The sequence below is a fragment of the Camellia sinensis genome, chromosome 5 (genome assembly GCF_055761805.1).
Source record: "Camellia sinensis isolate YWXY chromosome 5, ASM5576180v1, whole genome shotgun sequence".
Classification (NCBI taxonomy): Eukaryota; Viridiplantae; Streptophyta; class Magnoliopsida; order Ericales; family Theaceae; genus Camellia; species Camellia sinensis.
The window spans coordinates 47,905,522-47,922,946 of record NC_138965.1 but is presented as its reverse complement, the minus strand read 5'-3'; the positions used below and the strand labels follow the sequence as shown (position 1 = coordinate 47,922,946).

General features: G+C 33.6%; 1 protein-coding gene and 1 long non-coding RNA gene across 7 annotated transcripts; one reads left to right on the top strand and one right to left on the bottom strand.

Annotated features, from left to right (window-relative positions):
• Positions 1-1,925: 1,925 nt before the first annotated feature.
• Positions 1,926-14,155, bottom strand: LOC114291258 (E3 ubiquitin-protein ligase RHF1A). 6 transcript variants are annotated; one of them, XM_082868814.1, is made up of 9 exons: positions 14,006-14,155; positions 11,935-12,087; positions 5,053-5,099; positions 4,832-4,894; positions 4,598-4,682; positions 4,180-4,514; positions 3,845-3,931; positions 3,403-3,753; positions 1,926-2,349 (listed from the first exon to the last, which is right to left on the bottom strand). In XM_082868814.1, the coding sequence occupies exons 1-8, from the start codon at positions 14,027-14,029 to the stop codon at positions 3,558-3,560; spliced, it is 990 nt and encodes a 329-aa protein (XP_082724940.1). In that variant the 5' UTR covers positions 14,030-14,155; the 3' UTR covers positions 1,926-2,349; positions 3,403-3,557. The 6 variants fall into 6 exon arrangements, with proteins under 6 accessions (XP_082724940.1, XP_082724942.1, XP_082724943.1 ...); XM_082868816.1 differs by having other exon boundaries at positions 11,935-12,081; positions 14,006-14,140; XM_082868815.1 differs by lacking the exon at positions 1,926-2,349 and adding an exon at positions 2,432-2,628.
• On the top strand, positions 13,378-13,914 carry LOC145790618 (uncharacterized). Its single transcript, XR_014329479.1, has 2 exons — positions 13,378-13,463; positions 13,829-13,914. It is a non-coding gene; the product is annotated as an uncharacterized LOC145790618 (long non-coding RNA).
• Positions 14,156-17,425: the final 3,270 nt, after the last annotated feature.

The window sequence follows — 17,425 nt, the reverse complement described above, 5'->3', positions numbered from 1 at the left end:
CTGATTCTGAAGATTTTGGTTCTTCTATTTGGTGAGGTCTTTCCTCTTTATTTATTTGTGATTATTTGGAATTCACCTAAGGGTGGTTTTGTGAGACCATTAGTGTCTCGTTTGTAATCGTTTGGAACTTATTTGGTTGATAGTGGAATCCGATTTCGATCCCGTGGACGTACCTCACATTGAGGGAACCACGTAAAAATTCTTGTGTTGCCTTTGATTTAATTTTTCCGCATTAGTTTTTTTATTCCCATTGATTGATTTACTTGTGGGGAATCACATCGATTTTCCCTAACAACTTTTAAATTGTTATTGTCCTTGTGACTTCAAAATATTAGGATTGAGGAATGTTGTCTAAAAAATTTTAAAATTAGATTTATCTGTTGATTGACTTTTTAGATAAATGAATTTTAGTGAAATTATGAAGTCTCGTTTGTTAACTACATATTTTAGCTAAAAATCGGTATAAGTTATCATATCATTCTCTTTTTTTTTTATGTATATATTTTTTAAAACGTTTTATGTGAAATTATGATGAAATAAAATGCTTCATTATTAACGTATGCCATTTAATGCACGTCTCCTAAAACAAATTAGTTTTCAAACATGACAAAATTATGGAACAAAGAGTTTTAAAACGTTAAAAGCATTCACACTTGCAATAAAACGTTTTTCGCTGTAAATTTAGAGACATAATATTAGAAAGTCATAACAAAAAAAATATTTCAACAAATGTCCCCAACCCATGAAAAAAATTTCACTATACACACCCTTTCTAAATGCGCCTTCTAATTTATATTAGGATAAATTATAAAATCATGAGCAACATTGAGATAATAATAATTTTATGAAATAAATTTAACCATAAAAAAATTACATATTCATTATTAATAAGAACAAATCAAAATTCTATAATAGTGTGGAATAGCTCGACGTGGGATGATGACGTAAGTTTGCAATTCTAGCACAAAAAATTATGGATCAAAATTCCTAATTTTAAAAAATAAAAACACATCATTTATAATACAAATTATTATAAAATCTATTTAATTTTTATTTGACAGAAAAATATTAAAGAGATGACATTACTTATAAATTATGTGTTTTGAAAGAAAATTATTAAACAATCTTGGAATACCATATGGCGTTGCCTACGTGATGCTCAAAGCATAGAAAATCACAAATTACACTGCGTGGTATGTCAACTATTTGAAAATAATGAGTTCATTATATCCAATCTATAATATTTTTCGCTACACTATTGATTTAAACTACTACATAAACAATACTACATAGTATTCCCAAAGTATCAAATAACTACTTATTGTAAACAATACAATAAACTTTTAGCCAAAAAATATTTTAAGGAAAAAAAAAAATACATTTTATACATGACAATAACAAAAAAAAAATCAAAACTGAGAGAAGGCACGTGACCCCCTGGCTGGCCTTGTTGTGCCTCCACCCCTAATCCTACCTAATATTATATCTAATTAGTGTTCTTACCAGTATTGAAAGCAATATGCCATGCAAAATCTAGTCAAATCATGAAAATTGTTTCTGCAAAAAAATAAAAAAAAGGGGGACAATTCCTAATCAGTGAGAATCGGAAAAATTATTTACAAAAACATGATAAACATTATAAATATTAATAATTAGAATTATAAACTTTATACTCTTGTAAATAATTTTTCTAATCCTCACTTATCAGTATTCCCCCAAAAAAATTATGAAAAACAAATTATTTTCTTGGAAACATCAAAAAAGTTATTTTGAATTTTCAAAATTGTTATAGTACAAATAAAAACAAATTGATGTTTTCCATCTTTTCATTATTTTGTTTTGAAAACATGAAAACTGAAAACACAACCAAACGCAAAAATCAAGAACAAGAAAAAAGGGATGGAAATGGCAGAAGCACAAAGGAATTCTCCAGAAAAGTCCTTCATCCCGTTCCACTACGTCTATTAGTAAATAATTTTTACAAAGGAATTATTTATGTGCTTATTAATAAGCACAAAGGATAAACTTTATATCAATAAGCACATTAACGCCAGCAAAGTTAAAAATCCCATGCACTTAACTGGAACAATAATACATATAACCATATTTATGTAAAAACAGTAAATCACTTGAAAGGTTTCAAGTTTCGCAAATAGAATTATTGCAGGACAAGAACCAGTTATCATCCTCTAAATCATGGTGGATTGATTCCTTGTCATACGTCACTTGCGTAAACGCCTGGACTGATTCCTAATCGTACGGCATAGAGTAAATGCCTTCATGGGGAGAATGAAATGTGGAACCCATAGTTGAGCACTGGTTCGCATCTTAACAACATCACCTTCCAGACTGAAATGGAAAACATTGAAAGATTAGCCAAAGTTCAAATATAAAACATCTATCTTTGACAATCAGTTGAGAAATTGGGTACTTGTATGAATCATGGAAACTGAATCCTGCAATTCTGCTTATATTACTTTTGAAATGGCTTCACCCTAGTTCAAGTCTCTCTCATTGTTTTAATGGTGCATTTTCTCATTCTTCCTCCTCTCATGAGAAAGAATACTATGCATGACAAGCATTTCAAATCACCCATTGAGGCGATTCACCATCACTTCAGGAATCTACCTGCTGGCCAAAGTAGAGATTATTGCATAAGTAACCATGAAACGGTGCTTGTTAATAAACAGGCCATTTGGACTGAGGCATGCCAATCAATGATGGTGCCTATTATTTAAACAAACCAAGTAAAAGGATCGCTCATCCTCCAGGCTCCAGTCTAATGATAAACAATGAGCCTCCAATCTATCTATATGCCAATATGTTGGTCTCCAGGATTTGGTTATAAGACACAAATATCTGGTTTGGAAGCATCTCAAAGCTTTTCCTGGCTGTTTCTCAGTCATGCTGTCTCTCTCATCAGATTGTTTTAGTTATTACATTACACCAACTCAAACTCAACAAACCCTACCGACAATCTAGCAGACCAAAAATGCTGGGATGTCTATTAGCTTACCCATAATTATATAACCCAGCCAGCCAATGCACCCCAAATTCGGCACCCAAAAGTTCTCATATGAAATTCAACTAATACTATTGAATGACATAATATATAAAAACTCATGCCACACATGAAATTCCATTTCTGACATATATAGCTCATCCCAATGACATGAGAAAATAGCAAGAAAATAAGCTATGCTTATGGTAAGCATTCAAATCTTATGCAGTTGTCATTTCTACAACATGGAGCATTTCACACTAGTTCTACACAAACAAATTGATGGGCCAAAATGGCAAAAAGAAAATTAGGAAAAGAATGAAGGAAACTAAGACAATGGCTTGTTAACAAAACTTGAGTAAAATAGTTTATTGAGAAGATGATTTAAAGAGTAAACAAACCTGAACGAGAGAAATATCCAATTCACTTGGGAAGGTACTGTGAACACGAGGGGATTCAGGTGAACTCATATCATGCACACTTTCCCCAGCATTTTCATTAGGAGACTGAGTAATTACACTCGAGTGTCTTTTCCTTTATACGAGAAGTTTGAGGTTCAGCAACTGGATAAAGGAACAGAAATTCCGGTCCGTTTTGAGGGAAGATCAAGGCGCTCAATCATTCGTGCAGCACCAGCAATACCTGCATTCCTCTCACGTTGAACTCCTCTTCCCAATTCTTTGACTGAGATATTGTGGGCAAGTAGCTTCTCTTTAAATCCTCGGGTACTTTTTGAGATTGATTCCTTATATCTGTTGCACAAGAACCATACATCCAAGAATCAAAGAAATGAAACAAGCAAGCATCAGCTCCTAAAGAAACCAAACTATCCAAAAAAAATACCTGGCAGAAGCCACAGAAAATTTCGATTTAACAGACTCCGAGAAAGCAAGAAATTCAGTGGAGCTTGGTCTTTGTGGACTTTCAGGGCTGCAAAGGACTCTAAATAATTACCAAACATGTAGAAAGTCATAGAATCATGTATGTGTAAGAACAGTCCGAAGAAATAGGTTGCAACAAACTTCTACATTATCAAACTCCGTCATTCACGTGTAACATTCAAAAACTATTCATCGATTATAAGAAATGAGTTAAGAGTGTCTTGGTTTATTGAAATTAATTCATGAATATATATATATATATATCAAAATACAAGGATCAACAGTTCTGGCAGGTACCAGGGTTTATTGCAACCGTCTCTGTTGCTAACAAAGTTGGGTTCCACATTCACAACCTCTGGAACCACAGACCTTAGAGTGCTAAATGTTGGTGAATCACCCTCCGAAAACTCATAACTGGAAGTTTGGCATTCTTCTGGTGATGTTGTGCGCATATGCTGCACATCAGGTAGAGGTAGATCTCCAGGAGGAACAGAGAGCAGAACCAGCGGAGGACCAATACCAGAAGATCTCGGCCTTCCCCTTCTCTCAACATAACGAGCTCTGCGTGCTGCGGCGGCAAAATGCCTCATAATACACTCACCAAAATCTGAATCATCTCCATAAGAATTATCCTGAGAGACAATTTTTATTAGCAAGCTATTTAACATAACCAATTTCAAGGATAAGTAGATTCAAGTTAAACCATACAACTCACAATATTCATTTCATAGTCCTCATGGCAAGCATTGCGCCTTGACCTCAAATTCCTCTCATTCTCCACGGCAGCTAAAAGCTCTTGACTAAAGGTAGAAGAAAGAAAATTGGCAATAAATAATAACTTCATGAGATTGAATTCATCACTGAGACACCGACACTAAGAAATTCATGAGTTAACAACAACAAATTGTTTGTGCGCCAATATGATTCTTTCCACACAAAAATCATCTACCTGGAAGGGTCCTTCAAGACAAGAAGCTGCCAACGTATAGGGCACTCTTTGCTTCTTTGTGACCTGAAGAGAAACAAGTTGCCATACGAACAAACGAACACAATGTACAAGTAAAAAACATGCATGTGAACACATGGGTGTGAAGTGCCTTCACTGAGATATTGGTTCTAAAGTTTCAGACAGTTCAAGTTTAAACTAAATAAAATAGTAAGTGCATCTACCATGCAAGAAAACACTGGAGATGATACTCATGTCTACAGTTGGTGACCTGTGAAAAGAAACAAGACTTCATAGATTAATACTTGCTTGAACCTACATGTAATTATCTATAAAATGAGCAAGAACAACCAATATATAATATCAGGACAAGAGTATTTATCATAAATTACTAGCAATCATTTGGCAAATTCGATATCGCAACCATAAAATTCAAAACTTTATAACACAAACCCAATCATAAAGAGAAGAAGAGTTGCAAAAATAAAAATTTAAAAGAATAACATAATTGAACCCCAAATATATCCGATGAAGATCACAGAATTCCAGCCAAATCAATCGATTGAACTCTAAAATTAAATGGAAAAACAGGGTTTATTGCCACTACTGATCCAGCACAATAGATCAATATGTAGAAGAAGGCACAAATTGACAATTTGAGATCATAGAATCACAAAATTCGAAGAAACCAACTAACCCAATTACAAACTTGACACTCCATGAAACATATACAAACCAAACGATGATAATCAGTGACAAGATTTCAAAAGTGAGAGCAAAAATTAAGCTATTTTATTTCACAAATAAACTCATTCCAACTAGTTCAAAGACCATGCCTCGAGTTGTTCAAGTTCGAAGCTTCGAATCTCAAGTCAATTCAACCTAAAATCACAAATTTAACATTCTTCGGCTCTACTAAACAGAACAATTAAAAACATACAGTGGGAGGATCTTGTGAGTTGAAAGGCTCGAGACATATACTACATGCGTCTTTGAAATCATCCTCGTGATCAGCAACGGTAGCTCCGGATGACGATGCGGCGGAAATCATCGGAGGATTGTCGAGTGAGGATACAAAATCCGCCATTTTTACAGTGATCAAGAAGAGAGAGAGAGAGAGAGAGAGAGAGAGGGAGGAATGAAGAGGAAGAAGAGAAAGGGGCAGAAAACACAGGAAAATTCCGCAATTCAGACGGTTGGTAGAAGTAGAATCAATCAACTCCAAAAGCAAACGCTATTTCTTTTTTTCTTTTTTTTTTAATTTTACTTTTTTTATTTAAAAAATAAAATAGATAATACAAACAAACAAACAAACAAAAATTGTATCAACAATATTAGACAATTTCATTCTCGAAAAAGTTATTAACCATATTTTTGTTTTTAAAAAACTAGTTGGACAGCCGTGCGCGTTAGTTGAGAATAAGATGCTTTTAGAATATAATTAAGGTGCCTTGAGCTACTATCCAATTCATAAAGAATAAAATGAAAAATTGATGCTACCAGTATCTAGTGAGCAACGTCCTAAAAAATTGCCAATAACTCAGTCAAAATCCATAGTCAGTATATACTAGAATAATTTTAAGATGCAAAAGAGATGAATCATAGCTAGCATAACCAGTTATAGCAATGTATGCTTACATCAGACGAGGTAAAATCCAAGGATTCAACCAAAAGAATTACTAAAAGTTAACGAATTAACAAATATTCATGTTGAGAGGTCTAACATGATGTTAAAACCTACCACTACCACTACCACCTACTACACCTACTCCACCCACTTCACCTACTCCACTTCACCTACTCCACCTACTCCACCCACTTCATCTACATCTCCTATATAAGGAGCCCCTCATATTTGTAATTTACACAATATACAATAAATCAATAATACAATTCTCTATTTTTCTTTATACATTAAATTTCTGCATGGTATCAGAGCCATAAGATTTAGGCTCGTATTTTGTTTTCTCACCGGCGGGCAGCCGGCCGGCAACCTTGCCTTCGCTGCCCGCTGGAATTTTGTACACATACCTTCACTTTCCTGCATCTTCCAACTTTCTTACAACTGTTGTCCCATAGATTGGCTTCATATCTACCAGTCCATCTATGCCTTGTGACATCTCTATACTGTGAAGTCCTCTGTCCAAATGTATCAATGGACTTCCTATGGCCAACTTGCTTCTGATCAAGCTTCTCAGCCCTCTCTTCTTCCCCTCCTTGAATGGTGTTTGGTACACCTCATGGCCTCTAAATGCATAGTAATTTGACTATTGTTGGTCTCATGATCTGGGTTGTGGTGGTAGTACATGCTCTTTTCTTACATGAGAAGGTAGTCTTTGATTCGCTCCAGTTTCAATTGCCCCATATCCCTCTGACTGACCAGTCTGCTTACTGCGAATAACCTTGACAGAGTTAACCTCGCCAGTGTGAGCAAAGCAGGTGTTGATGTAACCTTCGTCCATCCATTGTTGAAGATCACCAATCCAGATCGTCCTATTCTCATCACTCGAACCTTGAATCTGCTGTTGTTGCTGTTGATGATGTATCTGTTGTTGCTGTTGAATCTGCTGCTGCTGCATCCACAGCTGCTGTTGCTGCTGTTGATTCAGATCAGCACCGTTGGTTGTCGATGGCATCATCTTCACAGCCTCAATCTCTCTCCTCGAAATCACAGTGAATTGAAATTCGGCAACAAATGGTAGAGAGAGAGTGTGGTTGGGGAGAGAGAGTGGTAGTGGTACTGTTTTTGTGCGAAGGGACAGAAATCATCACATTTCTCACCTTTTTTTTTTTCTTTTATTTTGTCCTCCACTTTACACCTCACATGCCTTCTCTCTGTCTAAACAATAATTTTCCACCACCCAACTTTCTTTTTATTTTATTTTCTTTTCTTTATGATGAAAACACAATGGACCCAACTTCATGCCAGCCACATGGGCCTGTCCCTCCGCCAATGCTCTCATCCTTTTCCTTTTTTCATATATATATTTATTTCGCCAACCAATACCACCTTTTTTTTTTAATTCCTTAATTTATTTTAATAACATGAGTGGCCTCCTTTTTCCACATTCTCCCTCTTTTTCTACACAATATTTTTGTACCACCGCCCACTCCATGATACCCATATTATTATTATTATTATTATTATTATTATTATTATTTTCACAAAAAAAAAAAAAAAAAAAAAAAAATCATTCCAGTTGATTTTTCTGCATTACCACACCTACCATTCGAGTTTGCCAAACACACTTGCTTTATTCATTTCAGGGATCAACCCTGATCACAATTTTACACCAAAAAAAAAAAAAAAAAAAAAAAAAAATTAAACAAACCAAAACAAAATAACCACATCCACAAGCAGGCCTCTTTTTTTTTTTTTTTTTTTCTTCTCTACTCTGCCGCCGGTCTCTTCTTCTTGCCTCCGTCCTGGGCGGCCCTTGACGGTGTTGCCTCCGTGTTTCCCACTCCACTGGGCACGATCACTCCACCTTGCTCCTCCACTGCAGCATATGGCGGCCCTCCAAATTGGAACATCACGGTGGCCTTCCGCTTCAGCTCCTTGTTTTCCGCTTTCAGCACACATATCTCTGCTCGCGCATCCTTATACATGCGTTGGAGCAAAGCCAGTTGGGCGTTTAACTGCTGCACCTCATTTGTCCTACTCTGCAGCCGGTGCGACAAGTTTGTGACCGCAGTCATGGTTTCAACACATGACTTCAATGTATACTGATTCGCCTCAATATCTGATTGCGTTGCCATTCTTTGCTCCACAGACCGCATAGGAAAGGTCAACGGAGCAAACTCAGGGGCGCTTGGTTGAGGTTCACGGGCAACCGCACCAGTTACCTCTCTTGTGGACTCGTTGAGGTCGGGAAAGAGAGTGAGCAGACTACGGGACGAAGAGGCCATGTTATGGGTTGCTGAGTGTTTCAAAGAAGGGTTGGTTACAGAGTGTTACAGAGTATCTCTCTCAAGACAACGAAGAGTTTCTCAGAGGTTTTTAGCCAGTTTTTTGTCTTAGCCTCTGCCTCAGCCTCAGCATCCGTCTTGGTTAAATAGCCAAGGCAGACACGCGCATCGCGCGCCACTTGACGCCAGACGACAAAACGGGCGCGCAAGCCAATGTGGTGACGCGCCTCGCCATCATGTCCGACACATCTTTTTATGACTTGGGCTCGCCTTTTGATGGCACGCCTTTTTATGGATTGGGCACGCCTTTTGATGGCACGCCTTTTGAAAGATTGGGCACACCTTTTGAGGGTGCGACTTTTTAGGGGTCCGACAAGACTCTGTAAACTGTCCCGACATTGATTCCGGTTAGCTCCTTCATGGGTCCGACAAGACTCAGTAAACTGTCCCGACATTGATTCCGGTTAGCTCCTTCATGGGTCCGACAAGACTCAGTAAACTGCCACAACAACTGTCACAACATTGTCTGCTACAACGGTCCGACATGACCCCATAAACTGTCTTCTACATCGGTCTGACACAACCATCCAGTGTCCTCTACAACGTTATGACACCACCATACAGTGTCTTCACCATCGGTCTGACACGACCATACAGTGTCTCCTATCCTCTTTTCTTTTATGTATTCGTCTATTTTCTTGTTTTGTTACTCTCTCCAAACTCAAGTTGGTTAGTTCCTATCCCCCTTGAGTTTGCGGGGGGCTGTTAAAACCTACCACTACCACTACCACCTACTACACCTACTCCACCTACTTCACCTACTCCACTTCACCTACTCCACCTACTCCACCCACTCCACCCACTTCATCTACATCTCCTATATAAGGAGCCCCTCATATTTGTAATTTACACAATATACAATAAATCAATAATACAATTCTCTATTTTTCTTTATACATTAAATTTCTACACATGACTTACTTTAAGAGTGGGTTCAACAGTGATTCTATCACCACCAATGATGCTGCAAACCTACTCTAGTCAATCTTTCTAAATTGAATTACTTTACATCTCAATGAGCAAAAGGAAATAAATTGTTCATATTGCCATGCTTACTCCACTTTATCCATAGTCAGCCTCTCTTCAGTGCTTTGCATCTTCAATCACTACCTGCGAGGAAATAATTCAGAATCCACTCATCAAACTGGAAGGTAGCATCCCAAAAGGTTCCAAAATTATGTACATAACAATTGCGGCATGACAATTGCAACTACATGGCTATTCCTCTGGAAGACAACTCAAAAGCTATGAAAATCAGAAGTTAGCTATGAATGATTGATACACTAGCTATATAATATCAAATTTGGAAGTGACTGAGATCCCATTTAAATGGATAACTCAAAAAGACCACATGATAATGATTGAATACTACTCAAGGAATTACTTTTTGCCTTTAAGAAGGCGGAGAAAAAGAGCTATTGTCAATTTATTCTATTGCAGTCTATCCACTCATTGCTATGTACATTCCAAAATGTAAAAGACAATGAAAACTCTCGCACTGTTGTTTCAAGCTAAACGATCGGCCATTCATTTTAAATAATTAAACCCACAATTTATATCAGCTTGAATTCTAACTTATTTTATTTTCTTAACAAGAGAAAAAAAAAAAATTCTTAATTAACATTTGAATCGGCAATTGAATCTGCACAACATCTACAAATGTAGCCAAAGGTAAATCTCATCAAATTATCATGCGTCCACCATATTGAGAGTTCATGATATGTGAAGTTCAAATAAACAATTTTGAGTGAATTAATTGAGAAGACATGACTGTATGATATGTGAAGTTCATTGCCTTGCTTTTCTCCAGGATGTATGCTTTCTTTATTATATAGGAGGTGTCCACATCAGGTCTTTGTGAATCATGACCAAGAGCCTGTTTCCTTTTGTTTAATTTTATACTGTTCTACATTGATCTTGTGCCTTTAATTTTCTACTGGTCTTCATTCTGGTGTCATATGTGACATGTTATGTGTCATTGGGTATTCAGAATGATTGCTAGACAATATTGTTGGACCTATTAAATCGTAATGATTTATTTGTCAAATACAAGGAATAGATTGATTCATTGGTAAATTCATCCAGGTCAATCTTTCCTTGAAAACTCTCTTTGATTTGAGAATTCTCAATTTCTTTCTTTTCCTTTGTTTTTTTAATTTAAATTTCTTTTATTGATCAGAAAAACTTCTTAAGTGCTTCTTTGACTAATTGGAATTCGGCTATTTGAATGTCATTTACAACCTTAGTAATCAATCTAAGTATTAATGGAAGCTTTTGGATTTTAAGAATCTGTTTGGAATTCCTAGTAGATTTGAAGGCCCAATGTCAATACTTAATTTCTAATCACACCCAATAAAATAAATTGGAGCCATTTTTTTTTTTTTTTTTTTTGAAAATACTTGAACATCTTGCAAGTGTATACATATCAGAACAATTTTTTTTTTTTACCATAATATGTTTTGCCTATTATAAATACACGAGAGCTGATTTATTATTACTTTTTTAATCTTTTTGTATTTGTACTTATTCTCATGGAATGAGATCTTGCCAAACAATTGAAATTCTAGTTCAAAAGTGTTAGAAAATTCATCATATTTGGATCTTGTGGTTCTTTGTTTGGTTTATTTATTGTCAAGTGGATCAAAAATCAAGAATATTAATGAAATCTTTTGGATGTCTAAGAATCTGTCTGGAATTCCTGGTGGATTTTCAAATTGCTTTTGTGTGTGTGTGCGTGTTTTCTTGTTCTGAAGATACTTGAACATCTTGCAAGTGTATAGACATCAGAACAAAAGCAATTTTTTTTTCTAGCATGACAAAATGGTTTTGCCTACTATAAATACCCGAGGACTGGAATTTATTTATTTATTTTTTATGGTTTTGTATTTGTATCTATGCTGAGAGATGAGATATGGCAACACAATTGAATTTTTGGTTTAGACATATTCACAAGCACGTGGTGGACAATTTATGGAGGCAAAGACATGTGAATATCTTGTGTAGGCATATTGTCAAGCACATAGTAAGCAAATTTTGAAGGGAACACACTATGAATAAAACAAGAGCATGCATCTATGGCAAAAAACCAAACAAAATATAGCATTGAAGATAGTATCGGACAAAGAAGAAAAACATACCAGGTATTTTGTTTGTTGCAGATGACACCAACGGTAGAAGCAAGAGCTATATATATAGGATCCTCCACATCTTAACATTTGGTACAAAGCACATGAAAACACCGTTTGTCCAAATTGGAGGTCCAACCAATCCACAGCATCTGGAATCTGTATCTACAAATTTTAACAGAAAACCATAACCACATATTAGAGATGAACTTTGCCTCTTCTCTTACAATCGCATGGAATAGATATATCGGTGCAATTTCTTTCATACGAGGCAGAAGGCACAAAACATGCAAGAGCCACACGTTGAAAGATAAATTCCACCGCTTTGTAGGACAACCTCTCTTAGAATAACATGCTATATATTTGTCTATATCTTCTATACAACAGTAGCTCATTTTGTTAACCTATAATTCTCTTAAAAGAAGCAGGGAAGCTTGGACAATTTACTGAGTTAAATTCAAAAGTTTGTTACTACACAGCTGGCAAATCACATGCCCAAAGATTTACAAACTGAAGTTATTAGTAAGGAAAGAATGATTTATGTGAAGGGAAAAAAACTATTTCGATTAAATACTGGGGAAAACAATAACCAAAAATATGTTAAAACAGAATAAAACTGTGAAAAGCATATTTGTACAAAGAAAATATACACAAAAATATCTATACACAATTTTATCAATTTGAATTCTTATTTTCTAATGTATTTATGATATTATGATTGAAAAAGGAGCATAATTTTTATACATATAAACTACAAATGTTTACATTTATACATAAGTTTATGAATGTTGATTTAATCAGTAAGATACAAGAAAACTCCCTCAAATACTTATATGAAATTTTGGAAATGTAAAGTACAAAAAAAAGGGAGTTTTTCTACTCTTATTGAATTTAACACAAATACTTTTTTGTGCTCGAGAAACCTACTTGGAAATTCTACTCACTTCGATAATTTGCATACTTGTGGGTACAAAAATATGAAAATAATTACAAACAAGAGCTGTATCAAATTCTAATATTGCAGCAAAAAATTTCTTCGTCTATCTATAGGGCCCATTTGGTATCGCTTAAGAGTTTATTTATAAGGTTTGTAACAATTTTGGACTTTTAAAAATGAATGTTACTGTAATGCTTTTAGAAACTTTACAAAGAATGTTAATAGAATGCCTTTGAGCATCGAGATCTTGGTTTGCTAATCCGAACCATATAAATTGCTGACTATGGTGGTAGGGTTTTTTTAAATTAAAAGTTACTTTTTCCATCAAAGTGAGCATCAGTTAGTTTATGTTTTAGGGGGGGGGGGGGGGGGGGGGTTAAAAAATAAGGCATCAATTAGTTGGTTTTATGTGGTTGAATGTTCTTAATAAAGCATTTTTTTTCCCATCCTTTTCTGTCGCAATGCACTGGAATTAACATATTGCAAGTCAGGTGTGTGTTGATTTGTTTTCTAAATGTTAATTGTTTGGCAGATCATTTGCGGTGATGGTGTACAGTATGGTTAGTACAATATGCAAGTGTGTATGGGAAAGGCAGCCCTTTAGGTGAATTAGGATCCCCTCCTTGCATTTTCTACTTGCAAGCCCATTGGGCCCACTTTTAGGCACAATTTATCCGAACCGTTCATATTTTAAAATTTGTTCAGTATATCATACCTGTAAAAAATTAAGTTGATCGGATATCAGAAAGCATGTGCTTGGAAAACTGTATATTAAATTCTTTAAAAAAATAGTTTTTAGTTCGAGTTTTCTAAACACGTCTGATATCCGATCAACTTGATTTTTTATAGGTATAATATACTGAACGAATCTTAAAATAGGAACAGTTCGGATTATCAAAATTGGGCCTAAAATAAGCCCAATGAGCTTGCAAGTAGGAAATGCAAGGAGGGGATCCTAATTCCCTTTAGGCATATTGTCAAACACATAGTGAGCATGAAATTGATATTGTAACAGGACAACACAAACAAGAATAGCACAGCACCTAGAGGGCACATAGAGGGCACGACGGAAGCATGAACCAAATCAAAGATTTAAGAAAATTCCAAACTAACGGAAAATAGTAGGCAAGGGAGAAGAAGACATACCAGGCTATTTGGTTTGCGCCCCATGTTTCTTTGGTTCAACCGTTATTCTACTTGCACAGGGGTAAGTTAGACAACTTCATGCTTTTAGATTCAAATGAGCTGTTTGCTTCTGTTCTTTTACATATAGGTACAGAATTATCACACTATAATAAAAACAATTTGAAAAATAGGTGTTTTTTTTTTTTAATTTCATGGTTTCTATTTTTGAAAATGCGAAAAGTAAAAAATAAAAGGGGAGTACTACAAAAAATAATTACAAATTAATTTAAAATTTTATAAATATTAATAATTAAATTTATAAAAAAATTTAATCTATTTATATGTAGATTTTTTTATTTTTTTATTTTTTTGGCATCTCAATTTGTGTAATTTCCCCAAAATAAAAAATATTGAAAGAAATCAAATAAAAATAAATTATGTAATTGATCCCACGTGAGACACATGATTATATTGGGTTTAATTCTATCAGGAATTCCCTAACTATTCGTAACATTTTATTCTCTTTATTGATAAATCTGTTTAAATTGATCCTGTAATTATAAAAATTATATAAATACAACTCTTGTGAAGTTGGTTCAAAAGTATAAAAATAATATATTTTTTAAAATAATATTATATGCACCAATTAACACTCATTTGTGAAGAAGGGTTGGGTTGGGTTTGAGGTTATTTTAGTCCTAAAAAGACAAAATAATTTTTTTAGTCCAATAAGACAAAATATCACATCCAACCCATAATCATTTTATTTTTTCTTTCATAAAAGTCTAAAAAGCTAAAAAGCCTACCTCAAACAAGATTTTTTAGTTTGAGGCTAAAATAGGCAAAAAACCAACTCACTTCCCAAATGAACTTAGTATACTAATTAGTATATTAATTGATGATGTGACATAATTTAAAACACTTTTGATATTTGTAATTTGTATAATGAGTGGAGTCAATTAATAATGTCATAACTAGTAGTGCATGTAGCACCATCGTATTTTTTAGTTGAAAGGGTCAAAATTTATTGATTTATAAATGAGGGGTAAGTTGATATTTACAAATAAATAAATGAAAGAGTCTTAATGTAATTAATCCATTATTTCGTTTAAAAATAAAATAAAATAATTAAATGTCCCTCTATAATTTAAAAGTCACACAAAATGTGATATATAAATCTAGACTTTACTAATAGAATTGTCATCAAAATAGGGCCTTATTATTATTATTATTATTATTATTATTATTATTATTATTATTATTATTTATAGGAGTTGCATTTTAAGGTTTTGTTCCTCTTTAATTTTTAATGCCTTAAGAAGAAAAATAAAATAAGTGAAAAATGATCCTAGACCATTCTATTTTGTAAATTTCCAGCTGATGAGGTTCCCGTCAATTATGAGGTGTGAAGGTGAAGTGTGAACCAACCACCACATATCCACGCATATGGGTATAGAAAAAGTAGTTGACAAGCAATATAAAAACATTAAAAGAAAAAGGTGCAAAAAAAGTTGTGAATTTTAGTGTTTTTCTAAGATGGGGAAATGTGATTTTTAGTTTGAAATGTATTAATTTAGGTGCAAGCCTTTACAAGACATTGCTATTTATTTTTTGAAAAATGATGCAGACCACTAATTAGTGGTTGCTCTAATGATGTGGCAATGGGTCCCACCCACTGCCACATGTATTTTGTGTCTTAGTTTTGTTTTGTTTTGTTTTTTTTTTTTTTTGCTTTCCACATCACTAGTGATGGTGTTAGTGGTAGGAATTTAGTGGTCTGTAACATTGTTGTTATTTTTTTATGTGAAAAATCATATGGTGAGATGGACCTATGTGAAAAAGAGGTTGATTAAACAAAAATGAATATCCACTTGAAAGTATATTTATTTAAGTTACTTTAACATAACTTTCATTGATTAAAACAAATTTGTTTTTAGATCACTTCTAAAGTAAAGAAACTTATGTTGGCCATAACTTGTTTTTCCGTACTTCATTGAACTTGACTTGGATTTGATTTGATCAGCTACTTTGTTTAGTGACCAACCATATTGACTTAAAATTATCTCAAGAAATAATTGACCAAGTTTTTTTTTAAATTTTTTCGTGGGAGATAAATGAATCATGCTTATATATACTTTGAAAACATTAATATGTTTGGTTAGTTTTCAAAATATTTTAGAGATTTCTTTTGCTGGTTTGACAAAAGCAAACACCAAAAAAATTATTTGTGAAATTTCTAAAATTATTTCTGCCTACCTAAAAAAAAGAGAGAAAGGCATATGGAAATAATGAGTTTTTATTTTTTATTTTTTCCCCCAAACTAGCTTTTGAAAAAAATTTAAGAAATAGATCCTGAAAACTTAAATCAATTCCAAGAAAATCTATTATTTAGTTTAATTGGTTTATTTGTAGCTTCATGTGTAATTATATTATCAAAAAATCATTATTGACATTTACATTTCTCTTGAAATTTGAGCTTATAAAACTTAATTGTTTAAATATATATTTTTTCTTTTCACAATATTATAAAACATGATCTCAATCAGACACAGTGAAATTCTAACAAAGTATAATTATCATAGTTGATTTGCTTTGAAATGATGACACAAAGAACAAGATTAAATGATTAGGTGCAACTATAAAGATTTATATTGAAAATATTAGTGTAGCTAATTTAGAGATATATTGGAGTTAGAGAAAAGATAGTTAAAAAAAAGAAAAAGAAAAAGAAAAGAAAAGTAAAAAAGAGAAGAAGAAGAAGTTAATAACACTTTTAGATCTTTAATTTGTTAAAGAAAATAAAAATTGAAATATGTAAGTATGGTTAATAAAATGAATTTGTATTTCACTTTCTTCAGTTCTAATTTTTTTTTTTATATATATATTATTAGAGAGACAAGTAAGAGAAAAGATAGTTCATCAATAATAAAAAAATAAAATAATATATTTGAATATTGAATTTGTTATAAAAATGAATTTGCATCTATTCATTTTTTTCCCTTTTTATTAAGGGCAAATTACCAACACCCCCTCGAGATTTGACTAAAATACAGATTCTCCCCTGAGGTTTGAGAAATTATATCCCGCCCCTGAGATTTATATTTACATAACAAATTACCCCCTGAGGTTTATATTTACATTACAAATTGCCTCCTAATTTGTTATGCAAATATAAACCTCAGGGGACAATTTGTAATTTTCCAATGCTCAGTGGGGAACCCGTATTTTAGTTAAATCTCGAGAGGGATTTTGGTAATTTGCCCTATTATTATTAACTTAAAAACAAAAATAAATTAAAAAAATTCACTACTTTGTTTATCTCAATTTTGTAAGGCAACATTTGTTTTACCCCTTGTGATTTGAGATCATAGCACTTTACTTTTTATGGATAAAATATAGCCAAGAAGTTTCTACATAGTTTTGAGCTAAAGTGCAACTGTT

Excerpts from the sequence above, each read along its gene's own strand:
- LOC114291258 (XM_082868814.1), bottom strand. The coding sequence starts at position 14,029 with ATGGGGCGCAAACCAAATAGCCTG. Across the intron at positions 4,895-5,052 it reads CTCCAGTGTTTTCTTGCATG|GTCACAAAGAAGCAAAGAGT; the intron begins GTAGATGCACTT and ends GTTTCTCTTCAG. Across the intron at positions 4,515-4,597 it reads AGGACTATGAAATGAATATT|GATAATTCTTATGGAGATGA; the intron begins GTGAGTTGTATG and ends ATTGTCTCTCAG.